The 14205-nt window shown below is 55.1% G+C and overlaps 2 protein-coding genes across 5 annotated transcripts; one reads left to right on the plus strand and one right to left on the minus strand.

The window, feature by feature from the left end:
- Positions 1 to 1341: 1341 nt before the first annotated feature.
- Positions 1342 to 7247, plus strand: ABHD8 (abhydrolase domain containing 8). Its single transcript, XM_037028813.1, has 5 exons — positions 1342 to 1550; positions 2705 to 3452; positions 5180 to 5350; positions 5477 to 5693; positions 6595 to 7247. Exons 2-5 carry the CDS (start codon positions 2713 to 2715, stop codon positions 6763 to 6765), a joined length of 1299 nt encoding a protein of 432 aa, XP_036884708.1. The 5' UTR covers positions 1342 to 1550; positions 2705 to 2712; the 3' UTR covers positions 6766 to 7247.
- Positions 7248 to 7839: 592 nt separating this feature from the next.
- ANKLE1 (ankyrin repeat and LEM domain containing 1) lies at positions 7840 to 13195 on the minus strand. 4 transcript variants are annotated; one of them, XM_037028885.1, is made up of 9 exons: positions 13002 to 13195; positions 12771 to 12923; positions 12249 to 12354; positions 12013 to 12151; positions 11073 to 11768; positions 10679 to 10850; positions 10221 to 10380; positions 9984 to 10113; positions 7840 to 9734 (listed from the first exon to the last, which is right to left on the minus strand). In XM_037028885.1, exons 1-9 carry the CDS (start codon positions 13061 to 13063, stop codon positions 9562 to 9564), a joined length of 1791 nt encoding a protein of 596 aa, XP_036884780.1. In that variant the 5' UTR covers positions 13064 to 13195; the 3' UTR covers positions 7840 to 9561. The 4 variants fall into 4 exon arrangements, with proteins under 4 accessions (XP_036884780.1, XP_036884779.1, XP_036884782.1 ...); XM_037028884.1 differs by having other exon boundaries at positions 10995 to 11768; XM_037028886.1 differs by lacking the exon at positions 10221 to 10380 and having other exon boundaries at positions 9647 to 9734; positions 10995 to 11768.
- Positions 13196 to 14205: the final 1010 nt, after the last annotated feature.

Here is a 14205-nt window from a genome sequence, read left to right on the forward strand (position 1 = left end):
AGGGTCATCCCTGCTCCTCTCCGGGATCCAGTTGCTGTCTGTAAGCTTTCAATTTTGCCGTTGGCAGTGGCCCAATTAGGACTTTAGAAGGATTTTTCAAATACTCGGATCTAAGCCTATTTCCTTCTCACACACCCATTGTCCCAGGGAAAATATCCAGCTCTTTGGGCAGGCTTGTGAAACCACACGTGCACCGTGAATTTCGGCCACGCCCTCCTGTCTGGTACTCTCCTATTCACCTTTTTAAATCCCTTTTCTCGGATATTCTTTTCCTAAGCGCTGCCCCTCTCTGGCCCAAAGCTGTCCCCCACATGGCTCTCCTCACATTCTCCTGGAAGATCCGGGGGCCTCTCAAAGACTTGTCTGGGGGTTGAGTCCCTGCAGGCACTCCAGCATCTCCCTGCTTGGAGGGTGGGGAGTGTTTGCTGCAATAGTCTCCCTGAAGCACTCCAGTGGGCAGGAGTGGGTGGCTGGACCTAACAGCTCTGGTAGCAAATTTTAGGAGTTGGCAGTGGGTAAGGAATGGTTAACCCTTCGTCCTCTGAAGCCCATCCTACCCGCACCATCTTTTAGCAAACCACTACAAGACTATACACCAGTACAATACTGCCAATAAAGTATTGAGCTCTTACAGTGCTGTTTCACCTGCACAGAGAACTCATGAGGGGATTAATTTCGTAGAGATAAATAAATGGCGTCTCAGGAAAGCAACTTGCCCAAGGTCACATAGCTGCAAAGGGCAGAGGCTGGATACGAAATCTGGGCTCTCTGACTCCAGGTGGGACCACAGAGTCACCGGTTAAATTGGCCCACCTGGAGAACTCCCGTTCCCTAATTACCCATAGCGCTAAGACTTCTGTTTAAAGCTTTAACGAATAAATTTACAGGACTTGGAAAAACAACCGTGGTTCCAAATTCCATCTCTGCCCACCCCCCACTCCACTCGCCTTGTGACCTTGTGCCCTTTATGAGCATCAGTTTCTCAACCTGAAATTGAAAATATCTAGGAGTCTCTAAATGGAAAGGTCAGCAGAGAGAGAAGGGCACAGGGGCTTCATTTGGAGGGGACAGGGCGGTTCGGAGGCAGAAGGGATCCTATTCCCGAGGGGGATCTAAGTGCCGTCCCCTTGAGCTCGGCAAACTCCAACACGTGACCCCCTTCTCGGCCGTGGGCCAGGCAGGCCCAATACCTCCCTCTACCTCTATATGTCCCTGAAGTGGGCTAGGCCGTTGCTCGCAGAGCCCGCCCCCATCCCGAGATGGCGCTTCTGATTGATAGTCTAACTAGGGCAGGTCAGTTTGCAGCTACGATTGGTCGAGATACCCGTCCGTCGGCACGCGGCTCCACCCCCCCGGGGAGAGACTTAAAGGGCCGGTTTGTTCAGCTGCTGTGGGATGCCCCCCTCGCTGACCGTCTCTGGCCCGCGTGGTCCCGCGTAGACGCACCGGGTCCATCCCCGCGCCACCATGTAAACGACGCCCGCAGACGGACGCTGGCTTCCTTCCCTGGGACCCCTCCGCCCTGCCCCGGGCCCCGGGCCCTCGATGAGGTGAGCGAGCAGCGGTCCCTGGGAAGGGGGGACATCGAGGCCTCCAGGGCTTCGACTTCGGAGGGGAGTGTCCATAGAGCCGGTGCTTGGGCTGTTTGGAAGTCGTGGGGCCCCAGTGGCCTTGACCCCGCCACAGTGCTGATGGGCACTTCAGAGGCAGGGGCCTGGCGCTAGGGAGGGGGGTTGGCGTGGCGCATCGGTGTTATCCTCTGCAATCCCGGCTTGGGACCCTGCCGGAGGTGAGGGGTGAGGCCTGCTCTCCCTCGCTCAGCAAGTATAAGCTACCCAAGGCCTTGGGCGGCGTGCGTTATCCCTGAAGCGCAAAGGATGGGGAGAGGGAAGGGTTGGTCCCATCCCCAGGCCCTAAACAATGGGGGTGTGCTGCGCGAGTATCCCCCTTGAGTTATGTAACTGCCTGTGGTTGCCATGGACACGGGAGGGGTGGCCCATGGAGTGGGATGGAGACCTGGAGGCCCCCAGGCAGAGCACTGCCTTCTCCACCCTCATCTCCACCATTAGGGGTTGGGCAGACCCCCAGAATCCAGTGTTTTAGCCTCAGCTTGTCCGTCTGTGAAACAAACCCAGCGTCCCATGGCCTTAGAGAGATATGGACAAAGCCTCTGGAGCTCAGTCCCAAACTGTCTGCTAGGGCCTCACCTTTCATGAGCCAGGCTTAGAGACTTGGGATTGGAGCATTTTTAGATGCTTTCAGAGGCTCGCAGAACATGCTGGTTTAGTGACAGTGAGTTAATCAAAGAGTGCATGTGTGAATGAATTAATGTATGAATGAATGAATGAGCTTAGGAAACCATAACTGCTATAAACTTGAGCTAGGGGAGGTCCTCAGGGCTGGGCCACATTTACCACAATGTTCCCTGCACCAGGAAGGTTCCCCTGACTACCCCGCCTTCCCTACGGAGGCCTCTTGGGGTGAGCCATTGCCAGGTCCTCTCTAGTGTGGCCAACCACCACTCAGGCACTGACCAGACAGAATATCTTGGTGCTTGGCTGACTCTGATCCTCCATAAACTGGCACCTAGAAGGTGCCTCTCAGGGTGACTCACTTGATTCAGGTGTGGGGAATTGGGTGGAGTTGGGGGTGGAGGGCAGCCAGCTTCGAGGGTCCAAGAGTTAGCTGTCTCCCCCATTCACAGGTCACATCATGCTGACCGGGGTGACCGACGGGATCTTCTGCTGCCTGCTGGGTGCTCCACCCAATGCAGTGGGGCCACTGGAGAGCGTTGAGTCCAGCGATGGCTACACCTTTGTGGAGGTCAAACCTGGCCGCGTGCTGCGGGTAAAGCACGCCGGGCCTGCTCCGGCCCCTGCCCCACCTCCACCATTGCCTGAGGCAGCCCAGGGGGACCGGTCAGGCTTGGTCCGCTGCCAGCGCCGAATCACTGTGTACCGCAACGGGCGTTTACTGGTGGAGAACCTGGGCCGGGCACCGCGAGCTGACCTCCTGCATGGGCAGAATGGCTCTGGGGAGCCGCCAGCCTCTCTAGAGGTGGAGCTGGCGGACCCGGCGGGGAGCGATGGCCGCTCGGGCCCTGTCAGCACTGGAAGTGGCAGTGGCGGGCGACGGCGGCGAGCCCGGCGCCCCAAGCGGACCATCCACATTGACTGTGAGAAGCGCATCACCAGCTGCAAGGGCACACAGGCAGATGTGGTGCTCTTTTTCATCCACGGTGTTGGTGGCTCCCTGGCCATCTGGAAGGAGCAGCTGGACTTCTTTGTGCGCCTGGGCTATGAGGTGGTGGCACCGGATCTGGCCGGCCATGGGGCCAGCTCAGCTCCCCAAGTGGCCGCAGCCTATACCTTCTATGCGCTGGCAGAGGACATGCGCGCCATCTTCAAGCGCTATGCCAAGAAGCGAAATGTGCTCATTGGGCATTCCTACGGGTGAGCCAATGCTGGGGTGGGGGTAGGGATAAGTGGTGGGGGCAGACAGAGACTGAACACTCCCTTCACAAAACTAATTTCCCCCATTGAAAAATCGCATTGATATCTGTGATGAGACAGGGATTTTTCACTAGCACTGCTATTGTTTAACATTGTTTTAAAGCAGAATTTCTCACTATTGACATTTTTGTAATGTCTAGTAATTCATTTCTGTGAGGGGCTTTCATGTGCCCTATAGGATGTTTAGAAGCATCCCTGACCTCTACCCACTAGAGAACACTAGCAGAATGTTAATGGTCTAGTGGTAAGAGACCATTTTTTATTGGTCTCTTCAGACCAATAAAAAATGTCTTCAGATGTTGTCAGTTTCCCTAGTGGGCAGAGTTTTTACTGGCTAAAAACCACTGTTTTCAACTAAGTTCAAAAATTGCTTGCCCTGGAGATCCCAAGGGCTCCAAGGAAGGACTAATTGGAATCTCATTAACTCTATTACAAGGCAGAGTTTGCTTTAATTCACTCTCCCTTAAAGAGGTGATATCATCTTTTTACAATTATCATCTCACATTTACATGTGAGCCTTCTCTGTGGAAGACTCTGGACTTGGGTGCCACCTGATCACCATTATTTGGTACCATCCCCTCCTTTACCCAGGAGGAAAGGCAGAACCCAAACAGCCACCCACGTTGAGAATCATTGTTTTAGTGATTGTAGCCCATGCAATTAGATAAGAAAAAGTGTTACATAACCTTCCAAAAGAAAGGAAGCAAAGCTGGGAGGTAACTTATTTTTTTTATGTGATAACCCCCAAGGTAGATGCTTATGCTAAATAATTCCTCTAATTAAATAAGCGCTCATCTGTGATAGTTCCTATGATCCATAACAATGCCATGTGGTCAGCACAGTTCCTTTTTCACCAGTGTGGAGATGGAAACTCAGAGAGGTTAAGTAGTCTACCCAAGGATACTCAGTGGGCCAGGTCCACCCAACCCCTGCCTGTCCCATTGTCCTTCTTTATGGCAGAGATTGGCCACCTTTTTCTTAGAAGGCTAGACAGTAAATATTTTAGGTTTCTGAGTCATATCTCAGTCTCTGTTGGAATTTCACCACTCTAATGTCATAGCAGGAAAGCAGCCATTATTGTAAAAAGGAGGGTGGCTGTGTTCCAATAAAACTATTTATAAAATATTTTACAGACTTACAAAATTGTAAACTTAGTTTACAGAAACAAGTAGCCAGCTTTAGAGGGAGTGAGGAGCTGGGCTGGGGGCTCCTCAGGCTGCGCCCTTCCACACTGCATATGGCGGGCAGGTGTGGCACACCAGAGGTCAGTGAGAGCAGACCCTTAAAGGCAAGGGCTACACAGCAAACAGTGACCTTCTCTGGGCAGCCAAAGGGATTGTTTAATCAGATGGCTTTCCCAACAGTTGCCAATAAGTAGTTCTTATCCCTTTGGAGGTCTCGGTGATTGAGGATCTGATGAGAGTTCTAGATTCAGATCCTCAAAAAAAAAAAAAAAAGTCTATCCTCAACACACGCACACAGTCTCACCATTTCAGAACATTCAAAATGCTCTACCCGTCCCTCACCCCCTCTCAATGCCCACAGACCCTAGGGGAAGAACCCTGGCCTTCAAGGACCTGCTTCTGGGGTAAAGTATGTGCATTAACTCCCTCACTGCCTGTACTCTGCTGACTGTCCCCCTTCAACCCTACCTACCCACTGGGCAGTGTCTCTTTCTGCACATTCCTGGCGCATGAATACCCAGACCTGGTGCACAAGGTGATCATGATCAACGGCGGGGGCCCCACGGCCCTGGAGCCCAGCATCTGCTCCATCTTCAACATGCCCACGTGCGTCCTGCACTGCCTGTCACCCTGCCTGGCTTGGAGCTTCCTCAAGTGAGTGAACTCAGCTCTGGGTGACCCCAGCAGCTCCCCAAGTTGTGTGGGAGGGGAGGCTGCCGTGGGGGCACCCCGGGTGGGCCAGATGGCATGAGGAATCCAGTCATGTTTCCCTCCCATCAGGGCTGGTTTTGCCCGCCAGGGGGCCAAAGAGAAGCAGCTGCTGAAGGAGGGCAATGCTTTCAATGTGTCGTCCTTCGTGCTGCGGGCCATGATGAGTGGCCAGTACTGGCCCGAGGGTGACGAGGTCTACCATGCTGAGCTTACCGTGCCTGTCCTTCTCGTCCATGGCATGCATGACAAGTTTGTGCCGGTGGAGGAAGACCAGCGCATGGCTGAGGTAGGAGCTCAGCACCCCGGCCCTTAGCTTCCTAAATCCCCCTCATGTAGCCCAGGGGAACTTGACCAGGTTCTTCAGCCTCAGGGACGTGAGAGTTTAGATCGAGCAATCCAGAAAGTAGGGCCATCCTGGCCAGCTATTAGTCTTGTGCATTGTCAGCTGTGTTTGGTCTAGGGACCCTTGGGACTCCCCACCATTGTCCAAGACCCCTCACCCCCCATTCCCAAGCACTGGTGGATTTTGTTGCCCAAGGTGGGAAGGATGGGGGGCTGGTGCCACAGAAGCTGCACATCTCAACTTGTAACTCAATAAAAGGCACTCATCACAGCTGGGATTTGTATAAGTGACCAATGAGTGGGGCAGTCAATGGAATTCTGGGAGAGAGCAGGCCAGGGGGTCTTTAGATCAGAGATTGCCAAAAAGGAGCCTAGGATCGTTAGCACTTGGAATAGCTCTGGACCAGCAGTTCTTAACCAGAGATGATTCTGCACCCCTGCCAGGGGAACTTGGAAATGTCTGCAGGCTTTTTGGTTGTTGAGGCTTGGTGGGAAAGGGAAACATGCTACTGGCATCTGGTGGTAGAGGCCAGAGATGTGTTCAACACACTGCAGTGAACATGACAGCCCCACAGGAAAGAAGGATTGGCCCCAAATGTCGTAGTGCTGGCGTTGAGAAACCCTGCTCTGGACACATTGTAGAAACATAAATAACTGTGGAGTGGATGAATACCGAGTTGGGCTCCAGCAGGGTGACAGGCCATCGTCCAGCTCCCCCTTGAGCGGAAGTGGAACTATGAAGGGTAGACTGTAGGAGAGAATTCCAGATGCTACATAGCATAGGTGGCTGGCAGGGAGTCACAGGGGAACCTGTCACATGTGCGCTGAGCCTGTGTCCCCTGCAGATCTTGCTCCTGGCCTTCCTGAAGCTCATAGATGAAGGAAGCCACATGGTGATGCTGGAGTGTCCTGAGACGGTCAACACATTACTCCACGAATTTCTGCTTTGGGAGCCTGAGCCCCCATCCAATGCCCTGCCGGCACCCCTGCCTGTACCCCTGGAGGAGAAGAAGTAGCCGCTGGGCCAGCAGGGCATCACAGATGAGCAGGAGGCTGGGAGCCTGTGCTGGGTCTGCAGCCAGAACCACCTGGGCAGGTGGTTGCTCTGGTGGGCGGGGTCAGGCCGGGGAGAGGCCCCAGGCTGGCTGGGCTGGGTGTGACATTTGAGGGAGCCAGGTGGACATCCCCCACTCTGCTCGTGTCCTCCAGGACCCACATGGCTGTAGCAGAGACCTCTGCCAAGGATGACCTTGTACAGAAACCCCCCACCAAAGCCATGGCCATGGCCAAGGTGGCACCCACCCCACACTATCTTACATGTCAGCTGTGCTTGGTCCAGGGACTCTTGGGGCCCTGCCCCAATGCCCAAGACCCCTCACCCCCATTCCCTGGCGCTGGTAGCTTTTGTTGCCCAAGGGGGGAGGGATGGGGGGGGCTGATGCCACAGAACCTGCACATCTCAACGTGTAACTCAATAAAAAGTGACAATCCAAGCCTACAGACCTGTGCTGGGTGACCACAGGGCAGATGTTCCCCTGAGCATCAGTTTTCCCATCTACAGATTGGGCTGATGTGGGTGCCTCCCCCTCAGGGCCTTCCAGGATTGCTTCCAAAATTTCCCTTCCCTCCTCACAGGGGTGCTTGAGCAGTATTCCTAGAGCAGAGGGCAAATAGTTAGGGGGTAAGCTCCCTGTCCATGGTGGGGGAGGAAGTGGTTCAACTGAGGTCTATACAGAGGTTGAGGTGAGGATCACTAGATATCACATGGGATCAGAGCAGCAAAAATTAAGTGCCAGCTGTGTACGATGCTGAATGCCTGACACCCATCGGTCCACTGAATCCCCTTCACCCCAAGTCACACTGCAAGTCAGTGCCTCTTGCTAGCCCATCTTATCTTTCAGCTTGGTTTAGGGTGGCATTTGTCATGAAGATTTTAAATTATTTATTCTTTAAAGATTTTATTTACTTTTAGAGAGAGGGGAAGGGATGAAGAAAGAGAGGGAGAGAAACATCATTGTGTTGAGAGATACACAGATCAATAGCCTCTTGCACACACCCACTGGGGACCCGGGCATGTGCCCTGACTGGGAATTGAACCAGTAACCTTTGGGTTCACAGGCTGGCCATTCAATCCACTGAACCACACCAGCCAGGGCAAGATTTTTACTTTGAAGCCTCCAAATCTCTTTTCCTGTCTGCTAGAAGGGTTTCCGTGCCCCACAGCCATGCTCTTGCTCCTCTCTATTTACCCTAATATATGTTAATCTAGATACACTGGTGGTTTGGCGAGGCGGGAGGAGACAACTGTCCCCTCAGTTGCTGCTTCTCAAGCCCTTTCCCCACTGGTTTATGAGCCCACCTTTCCTTTAGTCCAGGGGTTCTCAACAGGGGCATGGCTGTCCCTTGGGAAATCCTGGAGACAGTTTTGTCACACTAGGGAGGAGGGCAATAGCAGTGTCTAGGGGGTGGAGCGCAGGGATGCCCCTTGACCTCCTGCAATGCACAGGACAGTCCCCACCACCAAAATAATTCAGCCACAAGTGTCAGTAGCACTGAGGCTAGGAAACTCTGTTAGGCAAATCCATCTTTGGGGGAACTTTGGGGATCTCTGAATTCCCTCCCAGCAGTTTTAACTGCTGTCCCTTTATCAGGAGACTTGGTGTTTGGGAAGCTGCTCAGCTCACAGAGGTTTCTTCAGTTAGGTTAAAATGGGAGAGCCCAGGTAGGCTCCTTCCAGAAGCTGGGTCTCTAAGTACAAAACCAGCCCTTCTGGGCTGGGGGGTGGAAACCAGGGCTGGGCAGTAGAGGCAGTGAACCTCTCTGCCCAGGTTACAGTGCCCCCGCCCGCCCCCTGCAGGACTCAGTTAGCTGAGTCACAATGAGGGGCAGGCGATGAGCCCATCAGACAGCGGATCTCCCAGTGTCCCTAAACCCACTGGGTGCTTTGAAGAAACAACTTTGGAAAACTTAGGAGATCCCATCAACACCTCACCAGCACCACAGCCTGGCATTTTACTGAACCTCTGTATATGTGAATAGTCTGAAATGGCAAAGCATCACCAGAGGTTTGGGTCATTGATCCTTTCATGGTGGAAGAGACAGGTTCAGAGAACCAATGCCAGGAAGTGCTGCTCAAGGGCTGGTGTCGATCCCAAGGCCTGGTGTCTTCAACCCACAGCTCACAAGCTCCCTGGCCTCGGCCTCCTGTCACAGCACACAGTCAGCACCTCGAGAGCATCAAGACACTTCCCTTCCCCAGGAGACCTTCCACCTGGGCCACCTCCTGGTCAATGTAGGGCTCCGAGCTGCACCCTCCAATCCCCACAATGGCCCCTGAGGTAAAACCTCACTGCCCCTCTTACACACCTGAAGAAACTGAGGCTCAGACAGACAAGTCACTGATCTGAGGTACCACATCTGGCAAGCAGAGCCCAGCTCTTAAACTGGGTAGATTCCCTTCATGTGATTGAGGGAGACCCCAGTCCAGAGTGGGTCCCCCGTGTCTGGGGGATAAAAGTGGACTTTATCCACACACAGAAGACCAAACCGCCAAAGCAATGGCAAGTTTCAAAGCACCCAATGTTCCAAAGGACCTTCTGGTCCACTTGTTCTCCTCCCATGACAGGGAACTCACTGCCTATCCAGCAGTTCCATATGTAACAAAGTCCTCCCTCAGCCTGAGGGGAAGACTGCCCTACTGCCCACCCCCAGCCTTCTAGAACTGGAGAAGGAGGGCTGCTGCCAGCACAGGTCAGCTGCTACATCCAAATACACTGATCTCTATCCAGGCTAGATGGGCAATTCTCCAGTACTCAGCCATGGGCCTGGATGTCTTGGGGTCGCAACTCTCGTTCACCCTCAGCCAGGAAGACAAGGAGGGCACGGTGCAGCAGATGCACCCCCAAGCGGCGGCGCCGGGAGGGTGGCCAGCTCGCCACCACTCCATAGCAGTGTCCTTGTTTCTGGTTGGTCAGCATCTGGATCCCTAGAGATCAAGGGTGAGATCACAGGGATAGCCTCAGTGAACTCCTGGTAGAAGTATGTGACAGTGAACCCACTGTGTATTCCCCTGAAGGAAGTATAAACCCATGGAGCAAAATAAGTGCATGGGAAGACACATAGTCGGTACTCAATAATTACTCACTGAACAAACAGCCCTTAGAGGGAAGAGGTGAGGGGACTGGTACATCAAGTGCCCTTCCTGTGAACCCCACCCCATGAGCCACGCACCCACCTAGAGCATCCACAAGACATGCTTCTCGAGTGTAAGCCTCCACAGCGACCACGTGCTGGAAGCAATGCAGGGACACAACACCACGACCACTGGCCCAAATATCCAAGATCTGGCGCACCTTGGGACAGGCCTGGAGGACCAGGGCAGGGTCAGGGCTCTGCCCCCCCAATTCCCTCCTCCCTCTACCTGCCCACGGTCTGGCTGTCCCTGCCCTGACCCTGGTCCTTATCCTCACACCTGTTTTCCTGGCTGCCCACGATAGCCGAGGGCCTCCCAGAGGTGGGCATTTGGCCGGGCCCGTGTCCCCTTGCCCACATAGAAGATGGCATGGACAAAAGTCCGAAGGCGCTCAGCCGGGGTTAGTGAGAAGGCTCGGGCTGGCAGGTCCTGAGTCTCCCTGGATGAAAAGGGTTTGCTCAGAGAGGAAAGTGATGAGAGTATCCCTAGAGAAAATCTCTAAGGTCACAGGGCACACTGAGCCTGCATCCAGTGACCCACATTTTATAGGACAGAGAATGGTGGCTATTCCCCAAAGACACTCAGTCGCTCAAATTAGGTCCAAGTGCCTCCCCCCTCTCCTGGCCAACTGCCTTCTATAGATAAAGCTTATGACCAGAGAGGACCAGTTCCCTTCCTGAGGACACACAGCATATAGAAACCAATTCCAGAATTTTCCAGTTCCCACTTCTGAGTACCTGGGGTCCAGCAGCAGATATGTAAAACTGGACTTCACTGCCCCCTCCCGCCACCTTCTGCCGGGAGCTGGCTGCTCAAATTGCTGGGCAAGTGCATCCTCGTCTGCCTGGGCATCTGGGATTCGGCCTGTCCTCAGAGCCGCGATCAGCTCTGGGCTGTGACCTGCAAAGTCTGGGCGTGGGAGGGGTAACTGAGTCGAGGGAGAGTGAGGAAGGGGCACTTCCCAGAGATGAAGAGAGAAGTAGGACTGAGTACCAGGAGTCTCTAGGAACTCCTGGAGTCTCCTTGAACTCTGGATGCCCAGAAGGGACTAACCAAGAGCAGCCTGAGCTTCTTGTAGTCGTCGGAGGTAGTGTGGCCGGGTGAAGGGCGTGACGGGGCCTGGGCTCTCACCGAGGGCCCGGAGCCTTTGCAGCAGCTCCAGGTCGGACATGGCCGGGACTGGCAGGCACTGGCATGAGCGGATTGTGTCCCTTCCACCTGTGGAGCTCTCCTCGTCCTCTGTCAGCCAGAGAGCAGCCACCTCACTGTCAAGGGACAGCTGATCATCTGTTAGGAAGTGGAAGTCAAGGGGTCCAGCCAGTGGTTCCCGAGGGGGGCTGTGGGCTGGGACCCCATCTGGGAGGGACGTGTGGGAGGGAGAGGCGTCTGGCAAAGTCAGAGTCAGGGCCTGTAGACGGGCTTTTAATTCGGCTTCCTTGCCCATCGCGATGGCTCCACATGTCAGCCGTGGGGTGCTCGGAGACATTACTGCCTTCCGGGATGGTTGGATACCGGGCAGAAGTTGCTGCCTGGTCTGGGGCAATGACTCAGCCCAGAGGGATGCATGGGGGGCTGGGTCCTTGGTTCCAGAGGCCTCGGCTGCTGTGAAAAAGGAGGCATCTGAGCTGCAGTCCCAGCACCCTGCGGGGGACTCTAAGCCACCATTGCTGTCAGCAACCTCAGGGTAGGCAAGGAGGCTGGGGGGTCCAGGGCCAGTCTCCAGGTCCATGTCCCTGCTGTCACTTCTGCCCAGTGCTATGGGGTCTGGCACCACATTGGGAGGTCCAGAGGGGCTGATGTTCAGCCTCTTCCCCTTGAGGCCTGTGCCTGGAACAGAAGATGAGAGTTGGGGTCATAGAGCAGTGGAGGGGAAGCCAGAGACACAGATGGGAGTTGGATCAGACAGAAACAGGCGACTGGAGTCAAGGGGAAGAGGAAGAATGAAAGCAGACAGAGCTTACTGGAGACACTGGACGTGAGACAGAACCACTGACACAGCGGAAATCAGTGACAGAGACACTGTAAGCTGGGCCATAGGCCAAGCCCCTGTGTCCACAGAGGCCCCGCTCACCGCTGGGCTCAGGCTCTGGCTCCTGGCTCCCTGCCCGGGTCCAGGTGGGGGTCCTGGTCAGCATCGTAAGCTCCCTCAGGATGCTCACACAGTCCTGGTGCCCCTGCCGTTCTGCCAGGTCCAGTGCCCGGAGTCCATCCTGCAGCAACGCAATCAACAGGGGGCGCCCGAAGCCCTTTACCTCCCTCCCTTTCTCTCGTCTTCTGCGTTTCCGCTCTTCCTATAGGGCCCCTCACCTGGTCACGCAACCCAGGGTCTGCTCCTCGGCTCAGCAGCAGCTCCAGGCCGTGGCGACAGCCCCAGGCAGCGGCCACGTGCAGCGGGGTCAGCTCTTCGGCTGATCTGGGGCAGGAGCAGAAGGGAGCTTGATATCCGCCTCTGAGCACCGGAGCCTTGGCCCTCATCCCCACCACCCCATCTCCACCCTCCGGCCTGAGATATCCTCATAATCTAGATCGTGTGCCCTCAGCCTGGATCTCTCTGCTCTCTGATCCTAGGAATCTACCCCCAGATCTGAACATTTGATCCCCACTTTGGCCCCAGCTCAACCCCATCCCCCACCCTTGGTTTGGGACTCTAGCCCCCGCCCTTGGACCTTCAGGATCCCTGCACTAGTTCCCCAAGCTCCGCTGCCTGGCATTGGGTCCCACCCTTGGAAAGTGGGATGCCCTGTCTGGGACTCCCAGGCCTTGCCCTTGGACTCGGGAGATCCCTCTTCTGCGTGGAAGGACCCGCCTCGGGTCCAAGATCCACCTCACCTAGCATTGGGGTCCCCTCCTCCACGCAGCAGAGCCTCGAGGCATCGTAGAGAGCGCGTGTGCCGGGCTCCAGCAGCCAGGTGTATGGCTGCTGCGCCATCCCTGAGCACCAGGTTGGGGTCGGCACCCCGGCGTAGCATATCTTCCACAGCCCTGCAGGTTAGAGGGTCAGAGTGGACCGCAACCCTAGACCCTCGCTCCGGCCCTCTCTGCCCTGGCCCACATTTTTACCGCGGCTCCTCCTTCCGCAGTGCCGCCCGCAGCCGCTGTGCCAGTTCCGCCGCGGAGTCCATGCATACCGGGTGCCCCAGTCCCTAAGCTTGGTCTGTCAGTTTCAAACTTCCCGCGGTGCCCTTGTGCGCACGCGTGGCCCCACCCCCTGGCTTTGGTCTCCGCACTTGCATTCACCACAGTGTCCCCAGCTGTGCACCAGCACAGCACACATTGGCATTGGAGAGGTGCATGCTATTCAGGCCCGCGACCTCCAGTGGTGCTCAGGCAAGGAGTGGACAGGTGAAGGCCGCCGAGTGCCATTATTCGGTGTTAAAACGGGGAAACGCCGACACAACCCGGAGGGGGTGGAGCTATGACCCGGTGACCCAAGTCACCGAAGAGGCCTTCATTAGCGCGAAAATTCAACTAACGGTTCCTGCCTGCACCTCAGTGTTGCCCCTTCCCAGAGCCAGGAGTCCGTGACTTTGGGGCGCTGGTTCCCTGAGGGCTTAGTTTTCCCATCTGCAAATAGAAGAATCCCTTCTGGGCTGGTGTAATATGGAAGGAGCATCTCATCACACAGGGACCTGGTGGTACACGGGTGCCCAATAAATGCTGTGGGGGGAAAAAAGTTGTTGCTCAAGGAAGCAATTTTACTTTTATATGGCACTGAGAACCTCTCCTGTTAATATTTTTGACAACTGCTCATTATCCAGACAGATGAAACGTGGACCTGCCGAGCCTGTCTGGCCCCCCTTCTTCTGAGGAGCACCCACACTACTTACTGGGAGCAGTAATCCTCCCTTTGTCAGGAGAGGGCTGACCGCAGCCTGAACAATCAGAACACACCAGAGCTCTGGCCCATAACTCAGCCATAGAGGGGTGCTGGGAGCCCCTATTTGGCCTGTGCTGGGGCTTGGGTCATGGTGCCAATTCAATGCCAACAGGAATCCATTTGGAAAACAGTGAAAGAGGAGACTTATGGCAAACACTTCAATACAGAATACTGCAGCCATCATGGGCATCTGGCTTCAGCTCCAGCCAAGGAAAATTAGTCTTCGGTGGAAAAGGAAGTAGTCCCCAGCCTGAAGGGCACTTATATAGAGAAGCCCCACTCATGGCCATTCTAGTGCAAGTGAGTACTTCGAAACCTCAGTTCGTTTGGCCCCAAAAGCACTGTCCTGACTGGTGGAAATGGAGCCATTCTGATGGTCAAAGATGC

The sequence above is a fragment of the Sturnira hondurensis genome, unplaced genomic scaffold (genome assembly GCF_014824575.4).
Source record: "Sturnira hondurensis isolate 20B ecotype Veracruz unplaced genomic scaffold, ASM1482457v3 Scaffold0020119, whole genome shotgun sequence".
Lineage (NCBI taxonomy): Eukaryota > Metazoa > Chordata > Mammalia > Chiroptera > Phyllostomidae > Sturnira > Sturnira hondurensis.

Bases quoted from the DNA above. Each gene is read 5' to 3' on its own strand.
- ANKLE1 (XM_037028884.1), bottom strand. From the start codon at position 13,063: ATGGACTCCGCGGCGGAACTGGCACAGCGGCTGCGGGCGGCACTGCGG. The intron at 12,924-13,001 runs GTAAAAATGTGG...TCTAACCTGCAG, and splicing joins CTGCGGAAGGAGGAGCCGCG to GGCTGTGGAAGATATGCTAC. The intron at 11,769-12,012 runs GTGAGCGGGGCC...CTTCTGTTCCAG, and splicing joins GCCAGAGCCTGAGCCCAGCG to GCACAGGCCTCAAGGGGAAG.
- ABHD8 (XM_037028813.1), top strand. From the start codon at position 2,713: ATGCTGACCGGGGTGACCGACGGGATCTTCTGCTGCCTGCTGGGTGCT. The intron at 3,453-5,179 runs GTGAGCCAATGC...CCCACTGGGCAG, and splicing joins CTCATTGGGCATTCCTACGG to TGTCTCTTTCTGCACATTCC. The intron at 5,351-5,476 runs GTGAGTGAACTC...CCCTCCCATCAG, and splicing joins CTGGCTTGGAGCTTCCTCAA to GGCTGGTTTTGCCCGCCAGG.